Source organism: Mercurialis annua, linkage group LG1-X, assembly GCF_937616625.2.
Source record: "Mercurialis annua linkage group LG1-X, ddMerAnnu1.2, whole genome shotgun sequence".
Taxonomy (NCBI): domain Eukaryota; kingdom Viridiplantae; phylum Streptophyta; class Magnoliopsida; order Malpighiales; family Euphorbiaceae; genus Mercurialis; species Mercurialis annua.
The window spans coordinates 5397087-5410431 of record NC_065570.1 but is presented as its reverse complement, the minus strand read 5'-3'; the positions used below and the strand labels follow the sequence as shown (position 1 = coordinate 5410431).

At 32.2% G+C, this 13345-nt stretch overlaps 1 protein-coding gene across 1 annotated transcript; it reads right to left on the bottom strand.

The window, feature by feature from the left end:
• Positions 1–11853: 11853 nt before the first annotated feature.
• LOC126682051 (protein VACUOLELESS GAMETOPHYTES-like) lies at positions 11854–12309 on the bottom strand. The gene has a single exon (XM_050377628.1). The coding sequence runs from the start codon at positions 12307–12309 to the stop codon at positions 11854–11856; it is 456 nt and encodes a 151-aa protein (XP_050233585.1).
• Positions 12310–13345: the final 1036 nt, after the last annotated feature.

The window sequence follows — 13345 nt, the reverse complement described above, 5'->3', positions numbered from 1 at the left end:
CAATATATTTTTTCTATTGTTTGATTTGGTTGTGGCTATCATTGAGGACAATGAAAATTTTTATTTAGGGGGTGATTTGTGTTGTTTAGTTATTTTCTGTTTTTAGTAGAATATAGAATTTTGAGAAAACTTTAGTTTTTGAACTTAGTTTTTGATTGTCAAAAAGTATGATAGTTCATTAATTGATCAAATGGAACTTGAGAAGCATGTTTAGATATCCCCGTGTCAAGTTGAAATTATGATATCATTAAGTTTGTTGAAAGTATTTGATTGAAATCATGAGCTTGGTTTTATTTTAATAATTTTTATTAACTTTTGAGCATAACATTTAAACACAAAATTCTATATTACTTGTGATTTAAAGATAGCCAAAATTTCAACTCTTATCAAAATTAATTTTGCTTAGGTTTTATTTGAGTTTTGTGAGAATTTTTGAAAAACTAATCACATGATGCTTTTTACAAACTAAACTTAAGAATGTGAGATTTTTGAGCCTAAAGTACCAATATTTTTTCTTGAGTGTGCTACTTGATATTTATTTGCTAGAACTTGCAATTCTAAATCAATTTGAGGCCATATGAGATAGGTGATGACATGAGTGTGATTTGTGCATTTAGAAAACCCTTTCCATCCCACTTAAAAAAACTACCAATTTCCCATTAGGATTAACCAAATTTGAGCCTAGCCTTTTCTTGTTATTATACACATGTTTACACCTTTTATCCTTCTTTTATTTTCCTCTTTTGATAACCCAATGAGTTAAAATTTTGAGCAAGAGAATTGAAAGAAAAAGACATATGTTTCACTAAACATAGTTGACAAGAAATTCAAAGATGAGCGAAAAGAGAAAAGAACCAAAGAGAAATTGAAAAGAAAAAAAAAACTTCTAAAAAGAAAAAAAAATATATAGAGCAAAGAAAAAGAAAAAAATTTGGTTTGAAAAAAAATTAGCAATTGAATTCTTGTTTTGGGCTTCATGAGAAAAATTAGTGATTGTATTGTCTTGAGATTGATAAAGAAATATTGTTTGAACTTTTAACTCATTTAACCTCATTTAAGCCTTAAATCCTACCTTGAACCTTAGCCCCATTACAACCAAAATTAAAGACCCATTGATTCATGTTGTCATTTATTTTCAAGTGGTAGAATTTTGTTTGAATTGCAAGCCTATGGTTCAATTTATATCATGATAGCAAGGAGTGAATTCATACCCCAAATACATGAGCGTATTGAGAGAAATCTTGTGAGGAAAAAGGTTTGTTTTAAAGTTTGAGTGTGGTTGGAAATTTAAAGTTCTTATGATGCTTTTTAACTCTTAGGTACTAATTGGTAATGATAGATTTGAGTTTTGTGTTTGATATTAAGTTATGGGTAATATTGATTTTTGTGAATAAATGTTTAGCTTGAGTTAATACACTTTATTAATCAAAGTTAAGGTCATTCGATTTCATGATATATTTCAACTTGTTATTGATCGCTTAATGTCAATTTTGTTCGGGGAAGTTTATTATGCTAGGATTGTGAAGTTTGATTTAATTAATGTGCTACTTTACTTGAGGACAAGTAAAAAACTAAGTGTGGGGGAGTTTGATACGCATATTTTATATAGGGTTTTTCCAAGTATTTGATATAGTATTATTGCATATTTTTGAGGATATTATGCTTGGAAAGGTGTTTATTTTGTAGATTTATGCGTATGGAGTGAAGCGTAGCAATTTGGAGCAAATTGGAAAAAAGCTGGAAAAAGTGCCTAATTCCTCAAAAGTGTCTAGTTCCTAGGAACCAGGCACTATTGAGGAACTGGCCCGGATTACTTTCTGCGAATCATTTGTGGCCAATTCCTCAAAAGTGCCGAGTTCCTAGGAACCAGGCACTATTGAGGAACTGGCCCGGATTACCTACGAACCTAAAAACGTGAAAATCCTTTTTCAACGCGGATTTGGATCCGATTTCAACTACAACTCTTGCAACACATCAAGGACTCTTCCACTATATAAAGACATCTCAAGATCATGTATTCTATCTAGTTTTTTATTATTTTCTATTATACAAACAATTTATCTTAGATTAATTTCGTTTTAGTCCTTAGTTTATTTTCAAGACTTAATTCTTCGAAGCTTTGATTCGAAGATTTGTGTTCCGAATAATTTCAGGTTTTTAATTCAAGTATTTTCTTTCATATTATTTAATTATGTTCATTACTTTTGAGTTATTGAATTCTTCAATTATGTCTAGCTAAATTTATTAAATCTAGGATATTGTGAGTATTATGGGTTTAATTCAAATCTGAAATTTAATATTCTATCTTTCTTTATTCTTGCAATTCTTATTATTGAGATTAATGCTTGTAATTACTTGATCACCAATTACATGATTAAAAATCGATTTGTGAGTAAACGTCATTAAAGCAAGTTGGTTGGAAAAGATAATAAGAACGTAGTTATAAAACATGAGTCCGTCCACTATGTTTGCGTTGCGTGGCATGTGTGGATAACTTTTCTTAATGCTTTGTTTATGATTGTCGGGTTATTTTCTATTATCCTCTAAGCCGTGACAGTAAGGACGATTCGGGGTAATCGGGTTATAAACAATAGGTTAGCATCGTCTACGAAATAGGGGGTTAACGAAGTTAGATCTATCCGCCATTGCAAAGAATAATTAAAGCTAGGATTGATAGAGATTAGAACAAAGATTTGAAGGATTGCCCATATGAAAACAATATTCTAGGTTTGCTTTTTATCATCGTATTTCCTTATTTTATTTTCAGTTTTAGTTTAATTAATTAAAAATCAAATCAATCAAATTCGTTAGTTCAAATAATAATTAGTTAACTATTTTGGTACTAGATTCAATTCCTCGTGGGTTCGACTTTTACTTATCATTATATTCCTTGATTTATCGATATCGTACACTTGCGATTTTGTGTATCATAATTATGAGCTACGGAGGAAATGGAAGATCAAATGCGGGAAGGCTCTGTTCGCTTTGAGGACATCAATTAGCAAGGAGTTCATCGATCACGTTCGTGATATCAACTCTCCAAAGCAAGTCTGGGAAACTTTTAAGAGGATATTTTTCAAGAAGAATACAGCAAGGTTGCAATTCTTGGAAAATGAACTAGCAATGACAACGCAAGGAGGTATGTCAATTTCAGAATATTTCTTGCGTGTGAAAAATATTTGTGCTGAAATTTCTGAATTGGATATGAATGAGAAGATCAGTGAAGCTCGTGTAAGGAGGTTTCTCATTCGTGGTTTAAAGATGGAGTACGCTTTCTATTCAAGGGTGGGCCATTCAACCATCAGTCGAAGAATTAGAGAATCTTCTCTCTAATCAAGAGGCTTTGGCTAAACAAATGGCCAAGGATTTTTCTGATCATGATTCTGTTCTGTTCTCAAAAGGAAAGCCAAATGGGAATGATGCAGAGGACAATACTAGCAAGAAAAAGGCTAGTAGTGACAGTCCACAAAATAGCAAATCTTTCAAGTGCTACCGATGCGGGAGAACTGGGCATATCAAAAGGTATTGTCGCGCTAAAATTTTCAAAGCAAATGTTGTTTGTGCAGATGAAGAAGATGATGAACTCAACTGGGAGCAATGTTTTACTGTTGACGAGATTGGAGGAAGAGACGCTGCTGCTTCAAAATCATTTCCGGACCATCCTCAAGTCAACCATGTCGATTACAAGCAGGAATGGATTATTGATTCCGGTTGCTCACACCATGTAACTGGAAATGATTCATTATTTTCGGAGCTGCGACAACATAATGGAGAACGTGTAATTGTCACAGCTGACAATTCGGCTTATCCAGTAGCGAAAGAAGGTGTTGTGGAGATTGGTGCTGACCAAGCAAACATCAAACTGAAAGATGTTTATCATGTTCCAGGTTTGAAGAAAAATTTAGTTTCAGTTTCTCAAATTACTAATTCTGGAAAATATGTTTTGTTTGGTCCAAATGATGTGAAGGTACTTGACAACGTGGGAAATATTGAAGGTGACGTTGTTCTTACTGGTGATAAAAGAGGCTCGTTATTTGTCCTATCAGTTGGAGAGGCATATGTAAAGAAAGCTAGTCAGACTGACAGTGCAGCTATATGGCATGCTCGATTGGGGCATTTGGGTTATCAAATACTGCAGCAAATCGCGTCACAGAAGTTGTTAGATGGTTTACCACCAATGAAGAATATTCATGAGAATGTGATTTGTCAAGGCTGCCAATATGGGAAATCACATCGTCTTCCCTTCAAAAGCTCGTCAAACCGAAGATCAACTCCTTTTGCATTAGTGCATACAGATCTGATGGGACCAACAAAAACAGCAAGCTACAGCGGAAATCAATATGTCATGGTGTTGGTGGATGATTTTTCAAGATACACTTGGGTGTATTTTTTCAAAGAGAAAAGTGAAGCACTCTCCAAGTTTGCTGAATTCAATAATATGGTGAACACTGAGTTTGGCCAAAAAGTAAAATGTTTGAGAAGCGACAATGGAGGCGAATTCATGTCGGATAATTTCTTCCAATACTGTGAGAAAGGTGGCATTCAACGACAAATGACATGTCCTAAAACCCCTCAGCAAAATGGGGTGGCAGAGAGGAAGTTAGCGCATCTTGCTTCAACAAGCCTTTCTTGGTTACATGATAAGAATCTTCCTCGTGAGCTTTGGGCTGAAACAATTCAGTGTGCATGTCATGTGATAAATCGTCTACCTCCATGGCCGGGTAAAGAAAAGGCTCCTTTTGAATTTTTGCATAATTTAAAGCCAAATGTCAATTATTTTCGAGTTTTTAATTGGTTCTATTTGTTATGTTCATGTTCCTAAAACTAATCGAACCAAACTTGACCCCAAAGCAAAGAAGTGTATTTTTGTTGGCTATGATTCATGCAGAAAAGGATGGAGATGTATGGATCCAAATACAAAGAAGTTTATCACATCCAGAGATGTAGTTTTTGATGAAGTGTCAACGTTGTATTCAACTCAAAATCCAACCCTTCAAAGTGATGATGGTCATGATGATCAAGATACTTTTGATCAGTCCACTACTGATAATGCCACCCAAAGAAATGATGAACCTCAAATTACAAATGATGTGTCAAGTTTGAGAGATGCTGAACAGATAACCAGAAGATCTTCAAGGGAAAGGAAGCAAGCTGATTATCTTAAAAACTATGAGGTACAGCTAAATCATTGCACTATAACCTCATGTTTCTTCACTAGAGCATTGAATGAGGAACCAAAATTTTATGAAGAAGCCAAAGATCATCCAGATTGGGAAGCAGCCATGCAAGAAGAGATTAAAGCATTGAACAAGAATCAGACATGGGAGTTGGTGCAAAAATCAGAAAATTGTAAACCCATTTCATGTAAATGGATTTACAAGTTGAAGAAGAAATCGGATGGAAGTATCGATAGGTTCAAAGCTCGATTGGTTGCACGAGGTTTCTCCCAAAGTTACGGGCTGGACTATGAAGAAACTTTCAGCCCCGTTGCAAAAATGGTAACTGTTAGAGCTGTAGTTTCTCTTGCAGCCTTTAAAAGTTGGAAGTTGTGGAAATTGGATGTAAAGAACGCATTTCTTTATGGAGAATTGTATCGAGAAGTGTTCATGGAGCAGCCAAGAGGATTTGTTTCCAAGCAATACCCCCACTACGTATGTCTTTTGAAGAAGGCGTTGTATGGTCTCAAACAAGCACCACGTGCTTGGTATGGTAAAGTTGCTCAATACTTTATCTTTTGTGGTTTCAAACTTTCTGACGCTGATTCTAGTTTGTTCATTAAATTAGAATTAGATATGCATTTGTTAGTCTTGTTGTATGTGGATGACATGATAATAACTGGAAACAATGAAGCTGAAATTTCCATGTTAAAGAATGATTTATCTGTTCGTTTTGACATGAAGAACTTGGGGGAGGTTGGCTGTTTTCTTGGGTTGGAGGTTGAAAAGTTTGACCAAGGGTATTTTGTCTCTCAAAAGGGTTATGCAAAAGAGTTGTTGCAGCGTTTTGGCATGGGGGAGTCAAAAGAAAAATCCACTCCAATGGAGCCACATCTCAAGTTGATGAAAGATGAAGGAGAACTATTAAAGGATGCTAGAAAGTTCAGACAACTTGTGGGTAGTTTAATCTATTTAACTATCACAAGACCTGAGATTTCTTATTCAGTTGGAATAGTTTCTCAATTTATGCAATGTCCAAGAAGCTCTCACTTGGATACAGCAAAAAGAATTCTGAAATATGTAAAAGGCTCTCTTGATTATGGCCTTATGTATAAGAAGGCTGAAGAATTCTTATTAACTGGCTTTACTGATGCAGATTGGGCAGGAGATGCAAATGACAGACACTCAACTTCAGGCTATTGTTTTACCACTAGTTCAGCAGCCATTTTGTGGTGTAGCAAGAAGCAATCTATAGTTTCTTTATCAGGCACAGAAGCTGAATATGTGGCAGCAACTATGGCTGCACAAGAATGTATGTGGTTGAAGAGGTTATTAGAAGACATGTTGTGCAAAATTGATTATGCTGTTAATATCAAATGCGATAATGAAAGTGCGGTTAAGCTTGCATCAAATCCAATATTTCATGCTAGTACAAAGCATATTGAAGTTCGTCATCACTATATTCGTGAGAAGGTACTGGAACATGAACTAGAGTTGCAGGCAATATCTACAAATGACCAAGTAGCAGATATCTTCACAAAAGCTTTAGCAAAGCCCAAGTTTGAAAATTTCAGAGTTGCACTTGGAGTTATCAACCGAGAGTGTGCACTAAGGGGGAGTGTTACAAATTAGTGCAGCTTACTAAGCTATTTTACTGTCATTTATTTACTGTTTTAAAGTCATTATCTGTTCCTTATTTCTTGGAATAGACTTGGTCAATAATGAGGTGTCATAGTTGGAGTCTTTTATGCAAGGTTGGCGAGATATTTTATTCCTTTATCTTAGGATAAGTTTGTTATCACTTGAGTTTAAATACTTGAGTAATTTGCTGTAATTCACAAGCTGAAATAAAAACAATATTTGGTTCATTCTTCAGATATAAATCTACTTCTATAATTTAAGAATTTGTTCTGTTTGTTTTACATTGCTCTTCTTTGGTCCCCACAGAATCAGTTAGCTGATGTGGCACATTCTTGTTACGTCTCGCTTATCGAGTAAGATATGCAACGCATAGAACCATCTATATGTCAGATTCTGTTAGAGTTTGTTACGAGAAAAGTTCAGCTCGGTTGGGGAACAGTGTGTCGAGCTCTGATTTGACTTTGACTCTGGTGTCTTGCTCCAAGATGATCATGTTATGATTCGGTCATAGTAAACTTTTGGTGTCGGGTTCCCATATTCGCTTGACCTGGTGAGGTCCGGTGTAGGTAAGGCTATTTTGCCGCCTTTGTATTACTGGTCCCGTTATCAATACTGTTAGGTTTTTAAGTGATTTTCGGTCAAATTATGCATATGCGATGATTATTTTTTAAGTATTTATGAGAAATAAAACCTTAAATTTTATGTAGAAAAATTAATTTATCTACCACAATTTTAATGTTTTGCCAAAGATATTATGATCTTTAAATTTATAAGTCTGATCCATGTCATCTTTTATATATTTGTCAAATGTATCCACCATTCATTTGAAGCAGACATGGTGCAAAGATTGTGTACACCGTGTATGATAAATTTTGTACATGTCGACGAACAATATTGTGACATATCAACCAAAAACGAGTCATAGATATATTTGACAAAAATTAAAAAGAAATGGACCAAATAGCTGGTAAGATTTAAATATCATAATATGCTTAGCAAAAATTCTAAATTCTAAATAGATAATTTTTGTCTTTTTTTTCCTTTTATGTACACACACAATCAACCAAAATGCGACACGAAACTATTTTCTTCCGAGCCATAAAAATCCTTCTTCCTTTTTGGATAAATGATCACAAAAAAGTTACAAACGGAACATCCAAGCAAGATTTTTTACAAAAAGAATAAAATTAATAGAACGTTAAACGTCATTTCCATATAAAAAGAAATTTGGATCTGAGCTTTGTAATAATCCACCGATCTGCAAAAGCACACACAAACCATAGTATGAAAATCCACATGCTGAAAAATCCGTCTATTCCTTACTTTACACAATTCTCAAATGGCCAAAACCCAGATAAGCTTGCATAACTTTTGACTTGACGATAAAATTTCCATGAACTAAGAAACTTTCTAGGAAAAGGAAGCCACCCAATAACATTATACTTTAATAAAATAGAAGACCAAAACCACCAAGAAAAATTTTCAATGAAGAATAATGTGAATATATCGTCGTCTGATGAGAAAGATATTACAGTAGTCTTAGTTAATATATTCATTCTAGTTTTAAATTTTTAGAAATTAGATTATACTTAGGTGATCTATTAGTGGTTAAAAAAACGCTTGTGAATGACTGTTCTGCAATTCGCTATCATTTACTTATGAAATGACGTACTCATTAGTGATTCAAACTACACACTCATAATTTCTTCACATAAACAAATCTATTAAATAGAAAACAAATAGGATAAGAGCTTATTGAATAAAGTATTTTTTTAATCAAAAGAGACTGTTATTAATTCAATTTAATAACAAATTTTTAAGAGAGATAAAATAAGTTAAAAAGATTGAAAGTATTAAGTTTTTGGATGGGTTGAGCGAAAATGATTGAAAAAAAAACATCAGCATAACTTTATCAGCTCATTAATTAATTGAAGAAATATCAAATAGTAAATATTTTATCCATTTTCTTTCTCTTTTCCTCACTTAAGGGGCAATTTCTATGATCGATATGGTACATCTGCAGAAAGACAAAACGCAGGTACGTAGAGGCAGTATTAAATAAAAGTTCAATATTCCGCCTTCTTTATTTGACGACAATAAAGATATTAACAATACTTAATAAACATTAAATAAAGACTTTCAATCATGGGTTAGGTTACAAAATGCGTAAACAAAACCACCTTAGGCAAATAGGTGGTAATTGCCCACCGTTTGTTTTTCTTTATTAATTATATCAGTAATAATTAAGATTAATTATATACCAGCGAAACCTAGTTCGAATGGCTAGATCTTTCAAATGCATTTTTAAAATTTACATTTTAAATTTTAGTACAGTTAAATTAAAAGTGCTGATTTGATATAACATATATCTAACAGTTAATATAAATTAAATATATCTATAAAAAAATTAATTATATCATTGTCCACCTTTATAAGTGTAAGATATTTTTAGTTTCGCCTCTGTTCATAAACAAGACCCGAACCAGTAGATAGACCTGGCAATTCGTGTTTGCAGATCATAAATATGGGTCAAACATGTTTACACACTAATACAATTAGCTTAAACACAAACACGACACGATTATTAATCAGGTTTGATATATAAAATCTAAACACGACACGGATATTATATGGGTTACACGACACGACATGTATAAATACGTTTATCTAAACGTGTTAATGGATCAAGTGACGTTTAAACCCGTTTAATTATTTAACTACTTTTTTTAATTTATTTAATATAATACTAAAAGAATTATTATTATATTTTGAGACAAATACTATTTTAATTGTATACAATATAAAAATTTAATTAAAATTAAGAATTTAATAGCATTTAAATTATACAAAATAAATAATATTTAATTAAAATTAGTTAAAGACGTGTATAATCTATTTATACACGAAATTAATCGTGTCATAAACGGATTGCACCTTTATGACCCAAACTCATATACACCAAATTCAAATCCGTTTAAATTTATATCGTGTCGTATTATTTAATTGTGTCGTGTCTAAAATTGTCAGGTCTATCATTAGATAATTTTGTGATCCCTAATTTCTAGTATCACCTGTCATGTTTGTCGTACAATTAGCAGCATGTATTTTTACAATTGTCAAGCCAAACTCTTGGATTCGCAACTCACCCGCAATACGCCCTCCGGTAGCCTCAGTTTTCTGGCTGTCGGGGTCCACCACCTATGCTAGTTATCAATAATAATATATTAATAATTTGGCGTGATACTCATTTCTTGATTTAAGTTCTTAAGGTGAAAATCATTTTTAACATTCAATTCAACATATTATAACTTCATGTATCAATTTAGAAAATATTGAATTTTTTTGTATACGTTTGATATGTTTTAAAATTAATGAATAAATTGAAAAAAAACACGTATAGTTCGTAAATTTATATAACATTAGCTCTAAAGAACTATATAGACAATGCGTAATTTATAATTACAAAAAATATACATTTTGAAAGCTCGCAATCGCCGCCGCCGCCCTCCCTCGCTTCCTCGCTGCTCGCACTAGCCGCCATCCTCCCTCACGTGTAGGTCTATGATTTGTATGAGTAGATCTATGATTTGTATGTGTAGATCTATGATTTATATGTCTAGATCTATAATTTTTTGTGTTTTTGTATGTATAAATTTAGGATTTATTGTAAATGATTCGTGATTTGAATTTTCAATTCGTTTTCATCCTCATCTCCTTCGTTTTTCAGATCTGGAATATTTAATTTTAGATCTGATTTAAAAAAACGTATATAATTCGTATTATATACGGATTATATACAGATAATATACAGATTGAATTTTCAGATCTGATAGATCTGAATTTTCTTTAAGAAAAACGTAAATATTCGTATATAATTCGTATTATATACGGATTATATATAGATAATATACTGATTATATGTGTATACAAAAAAGTTGTATTTTTGTAAATATTTTTTAAAAAATTGTATTGCTGTAGTTATTTTTATATTTCTGTTAAAAAAAATACATGTATATTTGTAAATATTTTTATTTTTTTCGGTATTTGTAAAAAAAATTCTAAAAATTTGGCTAATAGACAGGAAAAAAACCCCGATTTTTTTTAAAATTTTCAATTACACCCCAACGTAGCAATTTTTTCAGTTATACCCTATTTTGTATTTTTAGTTTTCAATTGCACCCTGAATTAAAAATATTAAACGAATTTTTTATTATAAAAACTAAAATATATAAAACAAATACATTTAAGGATTAGTTCATACTTTTTTCCATTTGGCTAAATTCAAACAAATCCTTAAACTTAAATAAAATTCAAATAAATCCTAAAAATGAAAATAAATTAATTTTTTTTATTTTTTATTTAGTTTCCGGAGGAGGAGCAGATGGTTTTTTAGTATAATTTATAACATTAAAGGACTTTTAGGTTTTTTAATAAAAATGAAGGATCTATTTTGAATACTAACCAAATAAAAAGAGTTCAATTTAATGCATCAGGGTGCAATTAAAAACTAAAAATACAAAATAGAATATAATTGAAAAAATTGCTACGCCGGGGTGGAATTAAAAACTAAAACAAAGGTCAGGGTTTTTTTCCAGCCCATTAACCTAAAAAATTTGATAGGGTTTAATGCATCATACCCTCTAAACGTCGAGAGTATTTTTTTTTATATATCGGTGCAGAGTTATTTTGGCAAGAGATCCTTAAATAGACTGAATCCAGCACATCGTATGTGAATTAACCTAATTATATTATAACTTTTTATTAAAATAATAAAATCGTAATTAATATATAATAAATATATTTATATATATTTAATGATGATATTATAATATTATCATCATTTCAAAGTGTTATAATATGATTGGCTAATCTATGGATAGCATGATAGAAGTCTAGTTTTAAAGCAGTGATAAAATTATATACCTTAAACGAAAGAGTAAGAACTAAAATTTCAAAAATCCCAATTTATTTGTGATTACGTACTTCTATAAAGATCATACAAACTTAACAACCGGCAAAAAAGCAAACATGAAACTGATTTGAAGGCATCATGGAATTACTGGTATATTCTAGGTAGAATATCATTAGCAGGCTGAGGAAGAGGAGGCCGACGTGGCTCACCATCTGATTTTAAAATACAAGGACGGTGTACATCAACCTGGCAGCGCATGCACCTATACCTCCACGTGGAACAGACGCTCCGACATGCCAAACAATGGGTGTCGTCCGGTGGCTGCACCAACTTCAACCAGCAAAGTGGATGCTGGGGGTGGCCGGCATATCTAGGCCAGCAGGGAGCGCACTGGCGGTGCGCTACAAATCCACAGCCACTGTCTCGGCAGGTGTAATACCCGCTAGTAATTTGCTGATGACATACGTGGCAGCTGGTCCCAGGAACTGGGGCTCTCAACTTAAGGTCTAGCTCGTGGTCTGGACCTCGTAGATGCTTGTAAGAGAAAATGGATGAACTCATCTTCTGATTGCTTACTGATATAGTATCATATATGTTCATAGACATAGAAGAATGAATGTATTTGCTAATATATAATCGGGTAATTGATTCTAGGGGTAACTGTACTTTTCAAGAATTGCAAAATGGTGACCGAACTTCAAAACGTAACAAAATGGTTACCAAACTTTTAAATATGTGATTTTGGGAGGTTTTTAAGTGTTTTAAGGTCAAATTATACATATGTAGTAATCAAATTTTGATTATTTACGACAAATAATACCTTATATTTTTTATATACACACAATCAACAAAAAATCGACTCGAAATATTTTTCTTCGGTGACCAAAAATTCTTCTATCTTAACATAACCAAATAGTATAGTAACTAAAATGTTACGTTTTGAAGTTCGGTCACCATTTTGCAATTTTTGAAAAGTACAGTGACCTCCAAAATCAATTACCCAAAATGATTTTATAACCTATAGTACCTAACCTATGACTATAAGTCTTTTTACATTGTTTTATGGCCTAATTACTTAAAAAACTCCCACCTTGAAATATTTTTTCGTTTATACCCTGATCTAGGAAAAAGTTCATTTGTACCCTTTTTTTGATTTTTCGTTTTCAATTGTACCCCAAAATTTTATTTTTAGACAATTTAATTAATTAAAGGATGAAAACATTAAAAATAATTAAATAGAAGGGTTATATTATCTTTTTTCTATTTGAAAAAACACAAATAAGTTAAAAAATGAAGGACTATTTTAAGCTTTTTTCTAAATAAAAACAGTTCAATTTAGTACTTTAGGGTAGAGTTGAAAACGAAAAATCGAAAAAATGGTACAAATGAACTTTTTCCTAGGTCATGGTATAAACGAAAAAATATTACAAGGTGGGGTTTTTTTAAGTAATTAGGCCTTGTTTTATTGACTAAAACTATTTCTCAATGATTGTCCAACAAGGCAAAAGTATTCTTATACATCTATAATTAATAGGTATATTTTTCTAAAAAAATTGATCAATTGGTTTTGTTAGGCTAATAATCACCCATGGCCCCTCAACTTTAGGGGTACGGGCGCTAAACCCCCTGATGTTTA

What these genes read in the sequence shown, in the direction of transcription:
- LOC126682051 (XM_050377628.1), bottom strand. Translation starts at nt 12,309, where the DNA reads ATGAACATATATGATACTATATCAGTAAGCAATCAGAAGATGAGTTCA.